Source organism: Marmota monax, unplaced genomic scaffold, assembly GCF_021218885.2.
Source record: "Marmota monax isolate L192 unplaced genomic scaffold, Marmota_monax_Labrador192_F-V1.1 WCK01_AAM20220418_F8-fsc00131, whole genome shotgun sequence".
Taxonomy (NCBI): Eukaryota; Metazoa; Chordata; class Mammalia; order Rodentia; family Sciuridae; genus Marmota; species Marmota monax.
This window is the reverse complement of record NW_026693141.1, coordinates 3,446,618-3,471,313: the sequence shown is the minus strand read 5'-3', so window position 1 is coordinate 3,471,313 and position 24,696 is coordinate 3,446,618. Positions and strand designations below refer to the sequence as shown.

General features: G+C 39.0%; 1 protein-coding gene and 1 long non-coding RNA gene across 4 annotated transcripts in view; one reads left to right on the top strand and one right to left on the bottom strand.

Annotated features, from left to right (window-relative positions):
- The window catches only part of Mkln1 (muskelin 1), a 327,297-nt gene that overhangs the window by 148,762 nt on the left and 153,839 nt on the right, over nt 1-24,696 (top strand). Inside the window, exon 1 of one of the 3 annotated variants that reach the window (XM_046455052.2) lies at nt 13,333-13,485. The exons of the other annotated variants lie outside the window; for them this stretch is intronic. Coding sequence (XP_046311008.1) covers nt 13,388-13,485 — 98 coding nt within the window. The 5' untranslated portion in view covers nt 13,333-13,387. Of the gene's footprint in view, nt 1-13,332; nt 13,486-24,696 lie in introns of those variants that run through there. 3 annotated transcript variants of the gene reach the window in all.
- Nucleotides 7,319-13,300, bottom strand: LOC124099825 (uncharacterized). Its single transcript, XR_006854110.2, has 3 exons — nt 12,329-13,300; nt 9,974-10,043; nt 7,319-8,027 (listed from the first exon to the last, which is right to left on the bottom strand). It is a non-coding gene; the product is annotated as an uncharacterized LOC124099825 (long non-coding RNA).

Genomic DNA, 24,696 nt, shown 5'->3' with positions numbered 1-24,696 from the left:
ATAGTCATCTATTTAATATTCTTGCTATTAGTTAAATGGAAACTATTCCTGAGGAAATAATCAGAAAAAAATTACCATGTGGGACAATCTACAAAACAACTGGCTTTGATGGTATAGAAGGATTAGAGTCATGAAAAACAACAACAAAATTGCGAGCTGGTTTTAGATCAACTAGATGTGTTGGTCAGCTTTTCGTTGCTGTAACCAACATACCCGACAAGGACAACTTAGAGGAGGAAAAGTTTATTTTGGCTCATGGTTTCAGAGCTTCAGTCCATGGATGGCTGACTTTGTAACTCATTCTGGGACTGAGGTGAGGCAGAACCTCATGGCAAGGCATGGTAGAGGAAAGTGGCTCAACTCAAGGCAGGAAGGAAGCCGAGAGGTGAAGGGGCTGAAGTGCAGATGCACCCTTCCAGGGTACGCCCCCCAGGGACCCACCTCCTCCAGCCACTCCCCACCTGCCTATAGTGACCACCCAGTCAGTCTATTTAAACTAGGATCAGGTTACAGACCTCGTGAGCTGATCATTTCACCTCTCAATATTCTTGCACTAACACAGGAAATTTGGGGGGGACACCTTGTATCCCAGTCATAACACTAGAACATAGTTTTCTAATCTTGGCATTAATTGACATTTTGGACAGGTACTGCTTTGTTATGGGAGGCTGTGGATCATAGGATAGTTAGCAGGCACCAGTGGTCTCTATCCACTAGATACCTGCTATGGGCTGGATGAGACTTGTTACTCAAAGGTACCTATGTTGTAAGGTTGGTGATGTTGAGAGGTGGTAGAACCTTTAAGAGGTGGGGCCTAATGAAAGTTGATTAGTTCATTAGTGGCCCTGGCTTGGGAAGGGATTAATGAATGTAATGCTTGCCAGAGCCCAGTTAGTTCTTGCAAGTGTAGGCTATTATAAAGCAAAATGGCACAAGGGTGATTGGTCTTTTCTGTATATTGGATTCCTTTTTCTCCGCCATGTTGAGATGCAGGCAGCGTGGGGGCGCTCATCCGAGGTCAAACACATAGGTACATATGATCTTGGACTTCTAGCCTCCAAAATTGTGGATCAAACAAATCTCTTTTCTTTATAAAGCGTCTACTCTCAGGTATTTTCTTATAGCATCAGAAAATAAACTAATACAATGCCAGTAGCCCCCCTAATCGTGACAAAAATGTCTCCAGATGTTGCTAAATGGCCGTCTCAGGACACTGAATTAGAGAGACAGAATCAAATGCAATGTATGGACCTTGTTAAGATCTTGGATCGAAGAAAAAAATGCCTATGTAAGGCATTTGGGAAATTGAGGACATTTAAATACAAACTTAAAAGATTATTGTTGAGTCATTACTAACTTTCCCAGGCCTGAGAATGGTATCATAGTTATATAGGATGCCCTTATTCTTAGGAGATGTATTATATGTTCATTATTTAAAATGAACTATCAACTGTAAGTATTTTCAAATGCTTCCATAGATAAGAATGGCTATTATAGAAATAGAAAAGGCAAGGGTAAAAAATGTTAATTGCTGAATTGAGGTGAAGGATATAGGGGCATCTAGTGAGTCATTCTTTCAACCTTTGTGGGTTTGGAATTTTTCAGAATAAAAGCTGGGGTTGGGGAGAGAGCTCATCACACTTCTACTACCTGACTCCTTATTAATCTAATGTGTTGCAAGACGCAGTCTGTTCTGAATTAATCTGAGCATTCATTTGGTGTTGCCTGAACAATAAGCTAGCTCAAGCCAGGTGTGGGGGCCTGGGGCTGAGGCAGGGGGCTTCTCCCTGCCTGAGGAACTTTACATAAACTCAGCTTCCCATGGAACCCCTTGGCCTCCTTTCTCCCCTTGTGTAATATCCCACAGAACCCAAAGTCTAGGTGCTGGGCAGCTTTGTGTGCGTTTCCCAGACAACTCTGGCACCAAAATCCAGGCTGTCTGTTTGGTGCCAAAATAGCCGGATTATTCCTTCTACTGATAAGACTGTTCTCGAGCTTGTATATACAAAATAGAGACAAAAAGAGGGGAAAGTACTCTTCCATGGAACTTAACCGGATTTTGTGAGGCCAGCTAGTTCCCTGGGGACAATGGGAGGAGTCTTCTCTTTCCACAGGGAAACCTAATTTCTTCATCTATACCGTGTGACGTCGTGGAATTCAAATCAAGCTACAACTGCAGAGAGGCCCAAATCAAGACTGCTTACATTTAAAACACAGGCAAAGCTCAGAAACTAAAAAAGAAAATGCTGATAAATGCATCTGTGTGAAACACTTAAAACTTTCATTTGGTAAAAACAAAAATGATGACAAGAACAGCAGCAAGAAAACACGGTCAACAGAGCCAAGGATGAACGGCCCAATAGAAAAAATTATCTTAACCCAACAGAAAAGTGCATATTTATTTATCGCACAAAGAAAGCGTACAGTCTTACCAGGATAAAATAATCAGAAAAACAGATAAAGAATATGAATAAATGTTTCATAAAGAAAACATGAAAGGCAAAAATTACTCGGAAAAAATGCTCAATTTCATTAGTGCTTAGAAAAATGCAATTCATGACAGCATGCTAAAATTTTTTCTATGAGAAAAAGTTTAAAGTTTGATAAAATCTAATTTTAGCAAAGTTATAGTGGAACATACACAGTAGATGGAAATGTGAATTGGAACAACTTCATTGGGGTTACAATTTGGGAACAACTAACCCAACTTTAAATATGCTTACATTATAATCCAGAATTTCATAGAAAGGAATTTATCCTGCAAAGTCATACAAGTTACCAATGATATGTATATAAAGATATTCATAGAAACAATATTTATAATAATGGTATAAGTGTAAAAATTAAATATTCATGGATTGGGGTGATGGTTAAATAAATTCATGGCATATCCAATGATTCAAAGATCTATATGTGCTGACATGGAAATATTTTTGATACATTATCAAGTGAATAAAGTACAGGGCACATATTATACAATATGCTTTGTGCTAAAATCCTGTATATATTATATATCCTTCCATGGAAAAAATAGACAAGAAATAGTTATCAGTGCTTACCCTATGATAAAAGTGGGAAGGAAATTTTTTCCCCTTCCATTTTAAACCATTTTTGAAGTTTTGGTTTATTTTTATTAAGATCATGCCTTACTTTTCCAGTTAAAAATATACAGATTGTGCTTTATAAACAACTTTTAAAATGTCAATCAGTGTCCCTTTCTGATAAGTTTGTAGGAAACATTTTCATTACGGTAACAAGATAAGGATGCGTGGGGGTTAACTTGCTTTTAGCTGAAGATGCAAATATGTAAATGATAGGAGCCACTGCAACTAGGAGTATAATTTTCAGACTCTCAAACCTAGGAAGGTCACATCGGTGCAGTTAGCAAGCTCCTTTAGGTCATGACCCTTATGTGGCTCAGGCCCAGCTTTCAGCAAGACTCCTATTTGGAAAGCCAAAGTGGTCCAGCAAGGAAAAGTAATGTGATAGACATTTTCTTTCCGCTTCTCTTTCTTTCCCTCTCTTTAGAGTTTCTTTAGGAACATAAAATTAAATATATAACCAGGATTCAAAGATACTGAGCTATGGGAAATTTTTGCAAAGGTATTTCACAAATACACAATGTCCATGCCTGACTGCTCCTCCTTAAAGGTATTCATCGGAGAGAACAGCCTCTATCAGGGGAACATTTTTTTGTTCTCAGTGAAGTGGCACATTCAGTTCCTGGTGCAGGCTCCCTTAATTCCTATTAGTCATTTCACAGCTGTATCTTGGGAAGAGAAAATCTCAAATACTTTTGGCTGATTTCACAAGTAAACTAAAAACAAGGCCTTCACAGTTCCCGTTTGTTTACAATTTTCAAGTCAATAAAACATGTCTGTCTTGGTGGCTGTTTCTCCTGAAGATTTTTAGTTGTGTGCTGATCTACCTACCTGCCTTCCACTGTCCCCGTGTACCTAGGTTTGCTGCCATCATGTTGCAGGTGGATGCTAGGCCACCCACCCTAGTTTGTAATTAAATTGATGATGCAATTTTTGTTTGGCGATTTATGACTCTAAGGTTATTCAGGGACACTGTTTAGAAACATAGGTCAACTACCAAGTGAGACATCAGATCTGATCATAGTTTGCTATTTTTTCGGTTGTTTAGGGACATTAGATGAATGTACAAATCTGTTATTGTAGCGTTGCTATGAATACTGAAGATGCACATACGGGGATCATTATTGTAGATTGGTTTGTGACAGCTGGCCCTGATTTAGTTATTTCCTCAAGAAGACACTTTGAACAATTATTGAAATGCCTCCCCTCTGTAATTACAATAATAATGATGATGATTTTGCAACTGAATATGCAATTCAGGGTGTATGCACTCAACTACTGTTTTTAGCTTGTTGCTCTTTCTACATTGATGTCAGCTGCTGCTGTCAGAATTATTGGAGAACAGAGAATCATTTTTCTATTGAGGGTCAATGAACTACATGAAAAAAGTAACCTAGGGCCAATATAGGAAGTTATTAAAATAATTATTATAGGGCTGGAAATGTGGCTCAGTGGTAGATTGCTTGCCTAGCCTGTGTGAGGCTATGGGTTCTACTCCCAGTACTGGAAAAAAAAAATACACACACACACACACACATTATGGTTTGTATTTTATGAGCATTTTTTATCTCTTTGATGAGTGAAATACATTGTCAGTACTTATCTGCTTTTAAAATTAACAAAATAGCTTAATAATTATAAATATCTGCCAAGGCCTTTTTTCTGTGTTAATTAAGGAGCTGTAAGGGAAAGATGATAAAATAGAGAAGAAAGTTGTGTGCTGTGGGAAGAGAATAGAGAGTAAAAGAAACCGAGACAGATACAGAAAGAACAGGGAGGCCCAGATAGCAGTGGAGGATGAACCAGGAGTGAGAGGAAGGACACAGAAGGACAGTGATGAGCCTCCAGAGCAGGTGAAGGAGACAGCCGGGTAGGAAGAGATGGGGGAGGAGAAAGATGGGTACAGAGGAGGAGAGGGAAAAGACAGAGACGCATGGAGGATTTCTTTTTTTAAGTACTTGTTTGCTTTGAAGACCGTGTGGGATCCCTGGAGCATGGCGATTGTTCTCTCTGAAACACGATGAACTCCTGTTCACAACCCTTTATGTCACTGTAGAGCTGGTGAATGAGGCGGAAAAGTCGACATGGACACCTTTGAAAGTGATGTCCAAGCTGGACATCCTGGTTTCCTGATGCTGGCTCCTTGGGAGAAACTGATAATGGAAGAATCCTGATGGAAGAAGCAACTAGCAGCTTCCTGTCTGCTCATTCTAAGGCAGGAAGATTCTCAGCCTTGGCTGTACATGGAAGTATTTAGAGGATGTTCAAAACAATACATCAAGGCCTAAGCCCTACCTCTAATATGAAATTGGTTTGGGGTGTGATGTGGGAGTTGATTCCAATGCTGGGCTAAGAGTGAGAACTGTTACTTCCGGGCTTCACTATTGAATGTGCTCTCCAGAGAATTCCATTATAATGCTGGCTAGTTTTTGGCCTATGAATGCAGTAACCCAAATATTAAGTTGGATAAAATTAAGCCAAAGGTCAGAGCTTCTCAAACTTTGTGCTATGTATTTAGTAACTGCCTTGCTATTAATTGGTTGTGTAGCTGGGAAGAATGGGACATTTAGAACTTATTCGAAAATGTACACGTAGAAAATAAATTAAAATTATCAACATGATAAAAAAGCCCTCTATAAAAATTTGCATTTGAGAAATGATTTGATTCCAACAACATGAGGGCATCTGGTATATTTTTGATGGCAAATTTCATTTGACCTCAGAGTGATCTCGCATGTGGAAGAATCAGGAGACATGGTTTGCTTCCCTTTTGCTTGTTTGCTGTAGTCTTCTTGCTCATCTCTTGCTGACCTGGGCAGCTCTGTGTCCCCTTGCTGCCTGATTTGCCTTCTAGGTTCCCAGTTCAAGTGTGGAGCTGTTTGGAATCTGCTATCATCACCGAGCTCTCTTATCTCTGTCGCTCTACAGTTCCCTGTGGTTAGTAACACCGAGACATTTAACCTGCCTATCACCTGTACTAATATTCTTACAGGGAACAGGTAGAGGAGGAAGCTTTCCCAGTTAGTCTGGTCCTTTCATGCCAGGTAATATATTCGTGTTTCCATTTACAGTGGCTTTTGGGAGCCAAAGCTCCTAATCCAGAAGGGATTCTGACACCTTGGATTTGGGGGAAAAAAAAAGAAAGAAAGAAAAGAAAAGATTACCTTTACAAACCCACAGGGGAAAAACCTGGTAGGACTATGGGATTATTTCTAGATGATTCTACTATATCATAGAGATAGCTGTCATTCAGCTTATATTCAGCCTCTGTACTTACAAGGATAATGCTACTTCTACAACCACTAGTATTATGGGTTTTTTTTTTTGCCATCGCCTTCTGAATATATATTACTTCTTTTAGTATCTGACTATTCACCTAACCTCCTTAGTAGCCAGGTATATTCCCAGAACCTGGCAAATGGGAGGTGCCTAATAAGTGTTTATTGAATTAATAGATGGGAGTTTGAAGCAAGCAACATGAATCAGAGCAAACAGGATGAAGTAGCGGGGGGAAAAGAGGAACTAGTTTTACCTTATTCTTCACAAAGACCAGGCTGACCCTCTGGCTGTGGTGATGGAAGAAAAGCATAGAAAGGTCCCAACTAAACAATCTCCTTAAACTAAACATTTCTACCCAGAGGGCTGGGATACTCTTTTTTTTTTAGAGCCAATGTCACTCTTCCCCAAAGGCCTTTTAATTTCAAATACACTAGGAATCAGTGTTAATTGCTCTTTTGAAATATCATTTTGTTAGCTTCATTTAGATGGGGTAATTTGCAAAGTAGCACCTAGCAGCTGACAGTTCATCCATAGCTGTGTGGTGTCCAGACGTTTCCTGGGATTTCTGCCCACCTCCTATGCAGCTGGCAGAATCTGCCAAACTAGGGTTTGTGCTCAACTGGAATTAACTTGGAACCAGCAAAGGTTTGTTGTGTCTGAGATTTTAAAAATACTGAAAGGGTGAAGACCCAGCCCCACTTAATCCAGAAAATAAAGGTGCAGTAACTTATAAATTAAGAATTAGCAGGTGCTGCTGCATGCCTGTAATCCCAGCAACCGGGGAGGCTGGGGCAGGAGGCAGTCTCAGTAATTTAGCAAGGCCTAAGCACCTCAGTGAGACCCTGTCTCTAAATAAAATATAAAAAGGGAGTGGGGATGTTGCTCAATGGTTAAGTGCCCCCTAGGTTCAATACTGATACCAAAAAAAAAAAAAAAAAAAAAAAAAAAAGAAGAAGAAGGAAAGAAAAGAATTAGCAGGTGCTTTAGGATCTCCTGATCCACACTGGGAGATCTGAGTCTGGAACCCAGGTCCTTAATTCTCTTTTTTTTAACCAGCATATTTCCTATGCTAATATTCTCATCAGAAACCCGTAGGTGGACAAGGATATTGCAGCTCCGACAGATTCAATGACAAGGTCAGCTGGCTGGTAGCTGGGAAGAGGTCAGAGTCTATATTTTTTTGTATGTGGCACCAAACAATAAGCTGGTGTCCTCTGGATGTACACTAGTACGGATGTAAGTGTTTCAATTACTGTTTGTTTCTCTCTGAAGCTCTTTTTCTCTGACCAGAGACTTCCTGACCCTCCTTCACACATGCTTCAAGGTCACAGCCCAGATCAAAATATTTACCAAAAAAAATAGGTACTTATAGAGAGGAATCTGTGCCAGCTCCTTCCCTATGCCCTGTCTCCAACCAAGCTCAGCAAACCGAAGAAGGGATAAAATGGTCTCTGGAACCAGGCATTTTTAGGTTTGGATGCCAACAGAAAAACAGATGAGTTCTGTCTGATTCTCCAGCAGGCTGAGCCTGCTGCTGCTGCCACCTCCTGGGAGAAGACAAACCTTAGCTTCATACCTGGAGCTAGCTGATTTTCACCTGTGACTTGGGCAAAGACTCCACTGGTGCAGGGCTGAAATTCCTGGGTCCTAGATAATACAAGGCATATCTCATTACTCCTCAATGAAAACATTGGTATTCTTTGTATTTCATTTGCCCTTTTTTGGTAATGTTATTCTTAAAGAAATGATTTCAGACAACAATAACAAAGTTTGATGAGTCAGTATAGGAATGGGGAGAGTACAGAAATAAGATTGAGGCAGAACTGTTAGTTTTAGGAATATATCAGATTCCTTTCTTGGCTTTCTGAACCTTGAATCCTGAGTGATGTTAGGAATGCATACAACTGAGAATTTTATAAAAGAGAGGGTACACATGAACTCAGTGAATCCAAACCTCCTAGAGACTTGGTTTACTTGTGAGGCTGTTGTGAGGGTTGAGATAGTTAATATGTATAAGTTCTTGGTATGTAAAAAATGCTCAGTGGGAATTATAATGGAACAAATTTACTCTTTCAATCTCCCTTGTGATTTTCATCATTTACTGACCAAAAAATTGGATCAACAGCCGCATGCCTTTAATTCTGCCTAGTCTTCGGATTTACAGATGATCCCTAATCAAACTCCCCTTATTTGTTTAAAAAAAAATTAAAAATAAGTGAGAAGCAATTCGGGAGATACTAAGAGATTCAATTCAGGAAAGACTTCTTGAGTATCTACTATGTGTTAGCCTTAGAGGATTCAAAGAGGAATAATGCAGATACAGACCTCCAAATTTCCCATCAGGTGCATTAGGAAAAAAAAAAAAAAAGGAGAATTAAGGACCTGGGTTCCAGACTCAGATCTACAAACAACTCAGTGTATAAATGACTTAGGCAAGACAGCTAACATATGGGTACTAGTTGCTTCATCTACTGAATAATACTATTGTCAAGGGCCATTTTTTTTTTCGTTTAAAGCAGAGTTTGCTCTGACCATTGCACATTGAATACTGTGTTGTACTTCATCTGTCCTAACCACCGAAAGCTGTTAAAGAAGCCATGAACTTTGAGTGATCCTGGTGAGTTACAGCAAGATCCTTAGGTCTGAAAATTTTTCTTTCCTGACTAATGAATTATGGGTCCAATTTTACCCATTCATGTACACAGCTCTGGATTTATTCCAGCATATTATTATTTGTTTTTTCTCCCCAATGCAATAGTATTAAGAATTGGTGATCTTAGGAGATAATTAGGCTATCAGGGCTCTTCCCTCATGAATGGGATGAGCACTGTTATAAAAGGGCTGGAGGGTACTAGCTAGGCTTCTCTTTTCCATCTCTTCCATCATGTGAGGACAAGCACTCCTCCTCTCCAGAGGATGTAGCAACAAGGTGCCAGCTTGGAAGCAGAGAGACTGGATCAGCACCAGACATTGAACCTGCTGGCATACTGATCTTGAACTGCCACCCTCTAGAACTGTGAGTTTCCAGAGCTGTGAGAAATAAATTTCTGTTCCTTATAAATTACCCGGTCTCAGGTATTTTGTCATGGCAGTATATGAATTGACTAAGAAGCATAACAGTTATGAGATACTTTTCTTAACAATGAAAAAACACTCTTTGCCCTCAGCCAACTGTATATTCCTTTGCCTGAAAATAAAAAATTCAGCTGTGTTTGTTTTGCTTTTTAATTCTAGTGGCCATTATTATTATTATTATTATTATCTGAAAATGTCTTACAGCCAAGTAGTACTTTATAGTTTGTAAAATCTCTTCCCATATATCATCTCATTTGAGAAGAAAAGTGATATGAACAAACAGAATGGGCTTTTTAACCAAAGAGATTCTGGCTCTATCCCTGAACAGCTATTGGATAAGTTACTATATCAGTCAGTGTCCCAGTCTCTGCCTGAAATTTTTAAATCATACAACCAGCTCTTTTTCATTGTACAGGTGTTAGCTCATATATTACCATCCTAGAGAAGCTTTCCTTTACCATCTGATCAAAATTACCCTAGTTGGGCTGGGGATGTGGCTCAAGCGGTAGTGCGCTCACCTGGCATGCGTGCGGCTCGGGTTAGATCCTCAGCACCACATACAGACAAAGATGTTGTGTCCTCTGAAAACTAAAAAAAAAAAAAAAAAAAAAAAAAAAAATTAAAAAATTCTCTCTAAAAAAAAATTACTCTGGTTTATCCTCCTTTTTAGCATTAAAAAATGAAAAATAAAATTATGTTGTTTGTTTATTAATTATATGTTGCACCACGAGAACTTAAGCTCCATGAAGGAACTCGACTGTTTACCCCTATCTTCCTAGCATCCAGGACAGGGTCTAGCATATCACAGGTTCCCAATTAGTCTTTCTTGCAGCAAAAGAAGGTGGACAGCAAAAACGCAAACACAGTTACTCTCACTGGGAAGTATTTAATATGAGAAGCCTACTAAGAAGGTCTGTGGGAGCTGATAAGATATCTGGGTTACTGGAGCCGTTGAATCACCATAACCTCTGTTGATCCCTTAAAAAAATGAGGTCCATTGATGATCCTCATGTTCTCTGTGAGAATATCAATATGTCCCCATCTTTGAAGTGAAAGGGAACTAGGGAGACTGTATAGCTTCTGTCGATTCCCAGGCCTTCCCTATGTGTCATTACCATACACTGCACCACCTATAGTCATGCTGCAAACACAGAAGAAAGATGTACCTCTAGGAGATCTCAAGGTATAGCTACTAGCAGCTTTCTACAGAGTTTGCAATTTTTGAGTCTTCAACTTTATCTTTACGATTATACAAATTTGAGCTCAGTATCAATACCTCTCTCTGGATTCAGGTTGACATAGGAATGTTTTAAATTATTTTACCATTTATGAAATTTGTGCTAGGAAAGACATGCTAGCTTGGGTCTTTATACTATGCCTGGCAGTCATACCACAGGGATACATATCTGCAGCCTGAGAAGTTTTGGCATTCTTTTCCCTTGGCGATACACAAGTCTCTAATTCATGTTTTCTTTTAGCACATTCATTCATTCTTCAACAAATATTTATTTAGTATCTACCTACCTGCATAGTGATATAAGATACAGCTGTGAACAGGATACCCACGAGAGTTATCTTTTATGGAGAATGGAAACTAAAGAAGAAATTAAGCATGTTTGTTAAGCTAAGGAAGCAGAACTCAGGATGGTATGGTAATGTACCTAATCTCAAAATAGGTGATGAGGAATATATATATATATATATATATATATTTTTTTTTTTTTTAAGAAAGAGTGAGAGAGAGTGAGAGAGAGAGAGAATTTTTTAATATTTTATTTTTTATTTTTTGGCAGACACAACATCTTTGTTTGTACGTGGTGCTGAGGATCGAACCCGGGCCGCACGCATGCCAGACGAGCGCGCTACCGCTTGAGCCACATCCCCAGCCCAGGAATATATATTTTTATATGGAGGCCTGGGATCCAACCCAGGGGTGCTTCATCACTTAGCCACATCTCCAGCCCTTTTTATTTTTTATTTTGAGACAAGATCTCATTAAGTTGCTGAGGCTGGCCTTGAACTCGTGATCCTCCTGTCTCAGCCTCTCTAGTCACTGGGATTACAGGAGTGTGTCACCAAGCCTAGTAAGGATAGATTTTTCAGAAGAAATAATCTGATTAATGAGTAGGAATTAGCTAGAAAAATGGTGGGAAATATTCCAGGACTGGAGGGAGAGATTTCATAGAACATACAGGCAACAATACAGCATGCTGGTTTAGTGTTGCTTGACAAGAGCGCTAAGGAGAAAGAAGAGACTTAAAGATTTTATAGATTTTAAAAAAGATTGCTCAGGAACCATAACTCTGTATCATGAAAAATAATAAGTTTACTTCCTAATGTTAAGGTAAGAGGTGGCACTGGCAAAATTTGGGCCCCAAATTAATTGGAGAGAGTCTACATCTTAATCTCATTCACTTTACATATTTCTTTTTCCCAGAGATAATCACAGATCATCTCTGGCACCAAACTCCTCTGGCCCTCTTCCACTGTCTCTCAGGCAGTTCCCTAATCAAAGTCACTGGGCTACAGTAATCCCTTAAGGATTAATGAACCAACATGGTGCAACATACAGAACACATGCCTATCAAAAGTTAATATATGTGACTGGGTGCAGTGATGCATGCTTGTAAACCCAGCTACTTGGGAGGCCTAGACAGGAGGATTGCAAATTTGAGGCCTGGCTCAGCAACTTGGGAAAAAAATAAAAGGTTATTATACATATGACCTTTCTTTCTACTTGGCATTTTTGATGTGGCATCCTAACGGAGGCCTCTATTAAAATTTTCTCCCTATGGAAAAGGAAGTCAAGACAGGACTGGAGGAGTTTGGACAGGTTAATGATAATAACAGAAAAAATACAATTATTGACTCACCTGGATATTCATGGAAAAACTCTTTGAGTTTCTGCATCCGTCAGGTGAAGATGATGATATATACTATCCAGGTTTTCAGGAGTCCAACCTCTTAGACAATTAGTAACACAGACTTTGGTAACTGTAGTAGCTAAGCCAAAGAATAAATATGCCTAATCCTGATAAACAGGTACTTGATAGGAGCATTATTTAAAGTTGCCAAATATTTAGACCAAGTGTTCCTTTTGTGCTAAGAACTTGGGATGGTGTCCTTATGGTTTTCACAGAACAAGGGCTGTGATTCCCTTTAAGAGGACAAGGTCTCTTTCTTGAACTTTTTGGTCTCTGAACTTTTGGGTTTAACATTCTTTCTGAATTAAAATAGACAGATTTACCAACTGGGAAAATGATGACACAGCATCCCAACTCCAGATTTTCCTAGTCTGTGGGTTAACGTTATTTATTCCTGAGCAAACCAAGACACAAGATTAGTAGGAGAGGGCTCACAAGAAATGTTTATAGTGAAGGGCATCACAGACTGAAAACGGATTAGGAGGGTAGATTAGCATTTCCTTTACCTGTCTCCATCTGACCTGGGTACACGGTGACAAAGACTCACCCCCTGCCCCCACGCCCCGCAGGACAACTCCAGAAGGAAAAAGACATAAGACATAAGTGATTGCATTCCAATTCTCTTCAGTGCTGTTTCCTTAAGGGATTTACAAACTGGCTAAAGAGGTGGTTTTCAAAGTCGCGAGGGCGTCCCTTTTCCAAACCGGTTTTCTCCTTTTACCTTACTGGTTCATGACTACCATTTCTTTCTTTTCATAAAAAGTCCTTTGCGTCACTCCTCTAACCGAAAATCCCCGCAAGGGCTCACACCCCAGGACCAGCTTCGATCAGCCATCAAGGCGCGGGGAGTGTGGGTAAACCCTAGGATGAGACCGCTGACCTGCGCGCCCCGGCCTCGGGTGTCGGAGGAGGCAATGCGGGACGCGGCCCCTTTAAGAGCAGGCCCCGCCCCCGCCCCGCCTCCCGGCGCGGTCGGCGGTCGGTGGCGGCCGCTACGGTGCTGACAAGATGGCGGCTGGTGGGGCTGTTGCTGCGGCGCCCGAGTGCCGGCTTCTGCCCTACGCGCTACACAAGTGGAGCTCCTTCTCCTCCACCTACCTTCCCGAGTAAGTGCCAGGCCCTGGGCTGGTGCTGTCCCGCTCGAGGGCGTATCTATGGCTGAGCCAGGGGTGCAATAAAGGGTAGTTAAGGCGAGAGGCCCAGGCGGGGCCTGTGAGGGGGACGCGCGGCCTTCGGAATCTCAGTCCAGCCGCCCAGAGCGCTGCCCGCCGCGGCCCCGGAAGAGGCCAGGGTCCGGGGAACGAGCTCGGGGTGGCGGCCAGGCGTGTGGCGGTCCGGGTCGGGCGCAGGGGACGCGGGAGCCCGGCGCTGCGCCGAGATTGGGGGGTCGAGGCTGCCGAGGTCTTGGGGCCGCGGCCCGGGGCCAGGGCTGGACTCCGGGGCTCTCGGGGGCCGGCCCGCGGGTGGACTGCTCCGGACGCGCGGAGTCGTCCCGGGCCGGCGGCCGGGGACCGTTCGGTCGTTTGCTGCCGGGACGTAGAGTAGACCTGAGGAGGTCACTAAAAGTGATTAGCTCAGGAGAAGTGGGCGAAGTCACCGGAGGCGGAGAAGTTGTGGACTCGGAATCCCCGCCAGGCGCGGGGAGAAGTTGTAGGACTAGCCAGAGGGTCTCTCTCTCTCTCTGTCTCTCTTTAGACTGGAAGTTCTGAAAAAGAGAGGGAGTGGGGAGGAGGGACCTTGCAGAAGAATCCCAGCACGTTAAGGCTTATTAGAAGATGAATGTGTAGAGACCCAGCACTTTCACCGCCCAGGAATTCAAATGTAAACACAGAAGTCTGGCTTACTGACCTCCATGAATTTGACTTTTAATAGCCACTAGTTCTGGAGCCCTGATTTAGGTGTTAAATTGACATCCCTTGTATCACTAGCCTAAATTTTTCTGTAGCAGATGTCTTCTTTTCCGTAACCAGTTCTGTCTTTAGCTTATCTTTGGGAGGAGCGGATCTAACTCTAATTCTACATGCAGATGGAGAATCGGCCTAGTAAGGCTTAAGATCTCTGCACATCTTGAAGAAAAGTGCTGGTGATATCCCGTGGACCGTCACCTCACATGCCCAGAGATGGTTTTTTGAACAAAACAAGTAATTAATAATACGTTACTAAACAAATAGAAGGACGGGATCTGTGAAACATACTCACAAAGTTTTCTACTTATATATTTCAAAAATTCTTCACATATCCCTTAATTTGATTTCTCTAGTCAGGTGGGTCAAGAATTTCAAAAGGAAGGTGTACCTAGAAGAATGTAATTCTCTTGACTGCCAGTCCATCCTCTTGTCAAGAGTTGGCAGTTAGGCATTCAGAAGGATCTGCCTCAGTGGAAGATGCCAAGTGACTTGTGGTCTTATCTGGCCTGTGTTACCTATTGGTGGCTGCTGCATGGCAGTGTCCCTGATTGATGCTAGAACCCAGCTTTCAGTTTGAGGGTGAGCCAGATAAACACTCTAACCCTCAGCTGAAGTTGAAATGTGTCCATAGGTACTTGACCTCTGATTTTCTGGGCCAACTTGTTTTTGCATCAGCATTTTCTATATTCAAGTTAGGATCACAGACATTTGGGGATTGGGTGGCATTGTTTGATCTAACACCGGTAAAGATGTTTTTCTGGCCTCAGGTAGGATAATTTTAGAATCTCGTTCCTTTAAATGTCTGGTCTCAGATAACTTCTTTTCTAAACATAACTTTTTTCTAAAAATGTCTACATAACAGATAACTCAATTTATGAAGTTATCTGTTATGTAGACATTTTTAGAGTACATTTTAAACAGCAAATGATTTGGTGAATGGCAACTTTAATCTGACTTCTGTCTTGTTATTCTGGCTTTTGATTTGAAGTGTTCAGAAACTAGTTTTAGAGAAGGCAACTGTTTGAAATTGGAGGAATCTATCAGTATAATTTTCTCAAGTATATTGATATATTTAATACACACACACACACACATATATATATATAAAACTTGAAAATATTCTCATATACTGTGCTTTATTTAATCTTGATGATATTCTGTTGGTAGATATGGTGTAGTTTTTATTGTAAAGCAGTAAACTATTTTAACTGAAAAAAAATAAACTGTTACAATTGAAGAGTAATCTGAACTTTTTTTTCTTTGAAGGAGCATTAGTTGAGTTTTATGGATCTTGAATTTGAGCTTTTTGTGTCTGCTCTGTTGGTGTGTGCCATGCCTAAATTGTAACGCTCTTGGTTCTGAACTTCTGTTAGAAACTAAGAATGGTATACTTTATATGATAGAAAGTGGATGAAAGGATTTGACTTTCCATTGCCCTAAAATTCCCTCTAAGGACAATTGCTGTATCTTTACTGGCAGTGGAAGTCATCTTAAGGACCTTCCTAAATAGGTCTCATTTTAGGTGTAGCCATTTGTTGAAATTGTTCAACAAAGTAGCAAACTTTTTTTTTCCCCTATGAATTTGGGTTTTGGGTGTGTGTGTGTGTGTGTGTGTGTGACAATAATATGACAATGACAAAATGGTAAACACTTATAATATACCTTTCATAAACTCTGAACATACTAGGTATTTTAACTCGTTTGATCCTTGGGAGGTTAAAACTTGCCTGAGTTCGTATATCTCAGTGAAATAAGGATATGAATCAGGCAGTGTGGCTCCACAGTTGATGGTCTTAACCATGGTGCTTTACTGCTTCTGCACAAAGGTAGTGAAATCAGATATTTGAAAGAATTCTTATATTGAAGTCACTTGCATTTAATGGTAAAGACATGAGAAATTGTGAAAAACAATTCCTATCTCTATTTCTTTATTAGGATTTAGAATTTCCTTCCTTCTCTCATAGGTGGAAAGAACAAACATTTTCTATTTTAACTCTTTAGACTTACTTGGATCTTAAAAACGTTAAAGCTTGGGGCTGGGGATGTGGCTCAAGCGGTAGTGTACTCGCCTGGCATGCGTGCGGCCTGGGTTCGATCCTCAGCACCACATACAAACAAAGATGTTGTGTCTGCCAAATACTAAAAAATAAATATTAAAATTCTCTCTTTCTCTCTCTCTCACTCTCTCTTTAAAAAAAAAAAAAGTTAAAGCTTGTTTAGTTACAGATAGCACACTTGTACTTTGAAAGTAATGAAATAGCGTTTTATTTTTTAGTATGCTTGAGTTTCCCTATATTTTACTCTTTTTTTTCCTGAAATTTATACCTAATTTGGGAATTAAGAAATATACATTTATTTAAATGATAATTCATAGAATTAAATATCACATGATTTCCCATTGTGTATTTGTGAATGGCTGGTTTCTGAGATTGTTGCTTGTTAAGAGGTTTTGAGGTCAGATAAGTTTCTGAGAAGTCTAGCAGTATAAAAATATCTTAATATGGAGGACTTTCTCCCTTCCTTCCTCCCCCCACCCTGCTTTGATAAGTAATAGCTTTTAACATCAGTGCACTTTGGGAAGATCTTTCTCTTAAAAAATTCTTGTGTGAGCTAAGTATGGTGGTGCACACCTGTAATCCCAGCTACTCAAGAGGCTGAGGCAGGAGGATCACAAGTTTGAAGGCCAGCCTGGGCAACTTAGTGAGACCCTGTCTCAAAGAGGGCTGGGGATATAACTCAGTGTTAGAGCGTCCCTGGGTTCAATCTCCAGAAACTCCCCAAAAAGTTTTGTGTGAGGCTGGGGATGCAGCTCAGGGTAGAGCAATTGCCAATATGTCCCAAGATGTTCAGAGCCCTGAGTTTAATCTTGTGGGGGTGGGGGGAGAGCTGGAGGAGGGAAATTTTTTTGTTGAGAAAATAGCTGTTAGGCTTGTTGCTGCTTCTTGGAATGTATGTGACTTGACTGTGCAATTGTAAGACTTTGTCTTTGGGTTTTAGCTTAAGCTTTATGACGATGTACCTATATATTTCTTTGTATTTGCTCTTTTTGGGGTTTCTGGCACCTCTTGGAGTCAGTGATAAGACTCTCATCACTTTTGAAAAAAATCTTGACATTTCATAAAATATTGCTTCTCTTCTATTTTTTCCTCCTTTACTCTATGATTCCCAATTAAATCAGTATTATACTTTCTGTCCTGTCCTATATGTCTCATGTTTTTTTTCTGTAATTTTTTTCTCTTCTTGTTCCATCTGGATAAGTTTTGCTTGCCTGTGTTTCATTTATTTTTATTTTTATTTTTGTGGTGCTGAGAATTGAGCCCATGGCCTTGTGCATTCGAGGCAAGCATTTTTCCAACTTATCTATATCCCCAGCCCCCTGTGTTTTTTAAAATTTATTTATTCTAATTTGTTATAAAAGACAGCAGAATGCATTTTGATTCATAGTACACAAATGGAGCACAGTTTTTCACTTCTCTGTTGTACACAGAGTAGAGTCACACCATTCATGTCTTCATACCTAGGATACCTAGGATAATGATGTCCATCTCATCCCACCATCTTTCCTGCCCCTATTCCCCCTCCTTTCCCCTCCCTCCTCTTTGCCCTATCCAGAATTCTTCCATTATTTGCCTGTGTTTTAGTTCACTAATTCTCTATTTCAACTCTGTCCAACCTGCTTTCAATTCTTGTTTCTTAATTCCAATTATACTACTATTTAGTTCTTTAATTTTTATTTGATTGTATGTAAATAGCACATGTACTGAGAGCCTTAACTGTGTTTGTATCTGTAGATACTCCAGTCTCATTTTCTATAGCATTGCTCAATGTAGTATTCTGAAATAATAAAGATATATTTAACCCCCCCATCTCTACATGACCATCTTTCATGAACATATTAATCAAATCACTTTAAAGTCTGTCTGAAGACTCCAGAGTCTGGACCACCTGCAGGCCTATTTCCATCATCTTTTTTTCTTTTGTTTTTGTGTCTGTTATGCCAAGCAGTAGTTTACTGTTATTATTATTTGGCAACTTTTGATGTAGTAGCATTTTATCAATAATTTTAGATACAATTATAAATTACAATGATAGATTATGTATCTTTAATGATATTCTGCAGAGAGGATTGCCCATTTTCAGGCAGGCAGAGAGAGTAGATCACTTCAGTAGTCAAGGACTGAGCTGACTTCAGATGGGGCTTTCGGCCTTATTAAACTTGTCTCTAAAAAAGTAAAATACACACACACACACACACAAAACAAAACAAAACAAACAAAAAAAAAAACAACAACAAAAAAAACTTGTCTCTAGTTTGCTTTGAATGGTAGCCATCCAGTGATACCATTTGAAAGACTGGGTGTTTCTAGGGTTTCTCTAGCTTTTTTCTTTTCAGCCTCATGAGAGTTTAAAAAGCTTCTTTCTTTTAATTGCTTTCTGCTGGCTTTTTTAGCCTCTTTATCTGTGTGGTTTGAACATTGACAAATGCCTCAAGGAAAATTTGTACACAGTGTCAGATTTGTTTCTCTCTGCATTCCTTCATTGTGGGACCTTGACCCCTCAAGATGTCATGGGTATCATGGCAACACTTAACTACCAACTTTTGTACCCGTACCCCTATGAAATTGCCAATGCTTGCTGACTTCTTTACCCCCTGGTTCTTTCCTAGCTTCTCAGCCTATTGTCCTGTGCCAATAAATAGGTGGAAAGACCTGACAGGGACAACTGCACAAAATGGGAAGCTCCCTCTATTCAATGAGTTCCTTCCGCACCTTAAGTCTTAGCTGCCTCAGAAGGTTTCTGATACCTTACAAACAACTATTCTATTTCTAGGAGGAAATGTTGGTCAGAATACCTAGGCTATTCTGTGGTACTCAAAAAGCAGAATTCTTTCCATATTTAGTGTGTCTTGTAAATCTGTAAGTTGCTCATGGTTATGTTAATATAATAATGTCAGACTTGAGTACTGAATTTATTTGGGTTCTTATTCAGTTTTTCTTCATCTTGCATTTGGACATCTGAACTGTCTATTCCTGATACTTGATGGGAAAAATTAAGGGACATAAATAACACGTTGTTAGCAGTTTTTTAAGCAATAAGCAGTTGCTTATTGTCTAAGAGTTAAAATGAGATTTTATTTTTGGTTTGGCTGGTGACCTGCAAATCTCTTTTGACACTTATGAGGTCTAAAAATTGAGAGTTAATCTTTGCTATAAGTTCATAGTATTTTCCCTTCCTTGTAATATGATTTTTACATTAACCTATGTCTTTATTAGAACTTTTTTAAATTTGTTTTTTACATACATGACAATAGCGGAATGCACTACACTAGTTTATTAGAACTTTTGTGGTGGGAGTACTATATTTATGTGAACACATATGTTTAGAAGGAAGATAATTGTGTGTTTTTTTTTTGGAGGGGGCTTGTAAATGTTAGTATTTAAATAAAGTATCCTTTTATTCCTTTAGTATATCTGATTATTGTCAATGTCATGACTGGTATTTAGCATAGTCTGTATCACCTGTGTATTTGTTGTTAAGGAAGTTGTCTTCTATAAAGAAAAATGCTAATTTACTTTCAGCAGCCTTGGATATGTCTCCTTTGTCCTTCCTTTCATTGTCCTTGTTCTTTCTCTTCCCTCTTTGATTGAAGTAGTTCCATTAGGAGAGCTATAGAACCTAATTCCGAAGTGGCATTTTTTAAGGAAATTCTGTCTGACCTTTCTTCCCCAGTGAGTCTGATATCTATTTCTAGAGATTAAATGCTTTCTTAGTAATGTGTACCTGATATTTTATTTCTTGCAATTTGCAGTTATGCATATTGTATGTTACTTGACTAATAGCTATCCCACAACTAGACCACAAATTCCATGGTGAGTTTGGAATCCACTCCCCATCATTGTAGTTCAAGCATTAAATTTTTTAGATAAATAAATGAGTGAATTAACTAGCCATTTTTGTTTATTTTTCTTTTTTAAATATAATTTTGGTTTTGGGACAGAGACATATATTAGCCAAGTTCAAAACAGAAAATAATTTGTAATTTTTCAATGTATTCTATAAATTTTTCATGTTTTTGTTCTTTATGTTCCTTTATCTTTGTTATCCATATATATAAACAGATGGATTGACTTTATACCTTCAATTTTGTTTGTTTTGATGGTGCTGGAGATTGAACCCAGGGCCTTGTGCCTGCTAGGCAAGTATTCTACAAACTGAGCTATGTGCCTAGCCCCCTCATACCTTCATTTTCAAGGATCTCTCTCCATACTTATCGATGTATATACTTAATAGAACATACATATATGTACACATAATTTGCTAAGCGGTTTATGCTCTGGAACTTAGTTGATAGTTGATGTGTTTTTTTTCCCCCTGAAATTTATATTGTTTGTTTACGTGTGAAATACTGAATAGGTGATAATTTTGGAAGAGATCACACTTGTTTATGAGCTGTGGTACAAACTGAGGCATAGATTTTTTTTTTTTTTAATTGAACCCAGGCGTGCTTTACCATTGAGCTACATCTTTGGCCCTGTTTATTTAGATTTTAAGATTGCCCAGACTGGCCTTGAACTTGCAATTCTTTTTTGCCTCAGCTTCCCAAGTAGCTGGGATTACAATCATATACCACCATACTTTGCAGAGCCATAGCTTTTTAAAGAGCTAAAAATAACTTCTAGTTTCTTCTAGAGCTTTGAATTTCAGATGATTGAATATTCATATATCCTAGGTCTTTGTTTCTATTGAAATCTCCATTTTTAACAACCTGCAATGTCTGGCAGATTTTGTTTTTTAATTAGTTTTTATTGATACATTGTGGTATTTGAGTTGCAATTATGGCTTTTCAACTTTCTGGCTATCTTTACTTTAAGGAAAGTATTGGGTGCCAGCTGACTCCAGGAAATAGCCATGCCTATTTGAAGGTAGGAGAGAGAGAATCTAGCGATTAACTACTTGTACATATAATGATTCAGTGTAAGGAAGCAAAGGTGAAGTTCAGAATGATAAAAGTAGTAGAAACTACAGAATGTAGAAGCAAAGTTCAGAGGCTGGTGCTTCTACTGTTGAGTAGAGCTTGAGGGGAGACCTCTTGAAAGAGATAAATGAGCTTTGCTTTCTTTTATATACAGATGTAATTTCTTTTTTTCTTCATTTCTTGTTTCATTCATTCTTTTGTGTGTGTGTGTGTGCGCGCACACACACACACACACATGCACACCAGGGATTGAACCCAGGGGCACTTAACCATTGAAGCATATCCCCAGCCCTTTTTTATATTTTATTAGAGACAGGGTCTCACTGAATTGCTTAGGACCTCTCTAAGTTGCTGAGGCTGAGTTTGAACTTGCAGTCCTCTGCTTCAGCCTCCCAAGTTGCTGGGATTACAGGGGTGTACCATCACACCCAGCTCATTCATTCATTTTTTATTTTTTTGTGATATTGGTGACTGAATCCAGGGCCTTGTGTATGCTAAGCAGGTGCTGTATTGCCGTGCTATACCTACAGTCCAGTTCTTATTTTCTAAATGCCTTTTCTTTTGATATTGCTCAAAGTTTTAAATATTATTTCATTTTAGCAAATAACCAACTTTATATTCAAACAAGAAAAAATAGAGATTCTGTGCATTGGAATGATTTGTTTGCTTGGTTATAAACACAAATTACAAAGGATCTTATATCTCGTTTGTGAGTTTGAATTTTTTTTTGGAAAGTGGGGAACTATCAAGTTATCACTTTTAAGTAGAAAAGTGATGTGAATAAAATACCTCCATGGCTTAGAATTTTACATTTTTAATATTCTTAAGACCTAATAATTTCAGTTTTTAGTAACTTTTGAGCATCTTCAAATTGGGGCTTGCTTATCCTTGGGTGTACATTAAAGCATTCAGTTTCTTGAGTTTTATTATTCTTGTATATTATGTATTAAAGTTGATCTGAGAATTTGGCTGTGCCTATGTTCTTCCTACTCCAAAGTGCGATCCATTTACCAGTAGTATTGTGGTCCACTCACCAGTAGTATTATTATTACTTAGTGCTTAGAAATGTAGAATAGGGCCAGGCATGGTGATTTGGTATTTTACGTAATCCCAGCAATTCAGGAGGCTAACATAGAAGGATTTCAAATTCAAGGCCAGCCTCAGCATTTTAGACCCTCAGCAATTTGGACAGCCTGTCTCAAAAAATAGAAAAAAACTGGGAATGTTGCTCAGTGGTAAAGCACGCCTGGATTCAATCCCAAGTACAAAAAAAAAGTGTGTGATTCTAGGTTCCTTTTTTTTTTTTTTTTGGTGGTGATGGGGATTGAACCCAGGGTCTTGTGCGTGCATCAGTTCCTTATTAAAAAGAAATTAAAAGAGGAATTAATCAACTTGTCATTTGGTAGATAAGTATTTTTTAATGATAGCTTATTATGCAACATCTGACATGTAATGCAGAAGGTAGTAAAATTAACAATATGAACAGGAACTTTCTATGCATTGATTTATTTGAGCAAAGTTTCATATTTTATCTATAAAAATGAAAATAATAGTGATTTAATGCTGAATCCCATTTTATTCCAACAGTGATATTTATCCATATGTATATTTGTATATATGAGTGTCTTGGAGAATCATTTCTAGTACTATTTTGCTGTATATTTAATCATTATCTGTCAAAATTTATAATATATTATTTTGATTAACCTGTATGCTATGATATTGATAGTAGTGTCTAAATAAAGTTTTTTTGATTGTTTAGAATCTCATACTCAAAACCAAAAGTTAACTCTTTTTTTTTTTTGGTACCAAGGATTGAATCCCAGGGGTGCTTAATCACTGAGCCACATCCCAGCCCATATATATATATATAAATGTTTATTTTTTAGTTGGACACAACTATATTTTTATGTGGTGCTGAGGCCGAACCCAGGGCCTTGCACTTGCTAGGCAAACGCTCTGAACTCCTGATTCTCCTGCCTCAACCCCAATCCTCCCTTTTTTATATTTTATTAGAGACAGTTGCATAATGCCTCACTGTTGCTAAGGCTGGCTTTGAACTTTTGATTCTCCTGCCTCAGCCTCCTGAGCCGCAGGGGTTACAGTTGTGTGCCACCGGTCTGGCTCCCCTTTATTTTTAAATTTTGAGACAGGATCTCACAAAGTTCATTAGACTGGCCTGGAGCTTGCAATCTTCCTGCCTCAACCTCCTGATTTTCGTGGGATTACAGGTGTGGCTACCACATGTGTAGCAGGGTAATGCTTTTTGACCTGGATGTAGGACTTGAGTGAGACATAGCTGAATTTTAGCTTTCAGTCTTCAGAGTGATTATCTGAAGATAATCAAATATAGTAGCTCTGCATCTTCTGACTAATAGTAGATCTAAAAGAGATCAGAAAAAGAAAAAAGGAAGAAAATGGAGAAAAATTTCTCTGAGGTCAAAAACACTTCAGTTAATTTGTTTGAAAAGGCCTGCTGAATGTCAAGAAACTGAATGCAAAAATATCCACAGTTTGTAAAGTGTGCTGTGATGTAGAAACCTGATGCTAGAGAAATTGCTCAAGCATAGGAGCTGGGCATAGGGTAGAAAAACTTGTATAGTAGGAGCCAAGAACCAGAAAAGCCACGTTGCTACAGGAGTCCGCAGGACAAGCATACTTGAATTAAGAAGCAAAACAACAACAAAACAATGTCTTTCAGTTCCTGGTATGACTCTACTGACCCCTCTGTTGACAAGGAATACTATTGTGCTACCTGGCAAAGGAAAAATACTTGAGGGCTCAAATACATTTTCAAAAAGGGTGAATTTAGTTGTGAGAGTCAATAAATCCATAACTGACACACCTGTACATTAGCTTTTGATGTGATTTTAAAAGCTATTTTCTCAGCATTTAATTTATACTTAAACTGGTTAAATTTACTTAAGTGTCTGAAGTTTTCTTCTTCTGAACCATTTGATGCCCATTATTGTTTTAATTTGATCAATATTATTATTAAGCTTTCATATTTTAATTTCCCATTCATTATTATAAAATATTAGGGATAGTGCAATAAAATATTTTACACATTGTTCTGGATGCAGTGACACACACCCCTAGTCCCAGCAACTCAGGAGGCTGGGAGAATTGCAAGTTCAAGGCCAGCCTCAGCAACTTAGGGAGATCCTGTCTTGAAATAAAAAATAAAAAGGACTGGGAATATGGCTCAGTGGTAAAGCACCCTTGGGTTCAGTCCCCATTGCGTGCGCGCTCGTGCCTGTGCCCAGACACACAGACACAGATTTTTTTTTAAAGAAATTGCAATAAAGGACAGTGAAGTAAAGATAAAGATGGAAATTAATATGTAGGCTGCCTCGTGGGACCATCATAGTATAGTAGCATAAACTATTGGTTTATCAAACAACCTAAATTTAACAAAGGAAAGGCTCACTTAA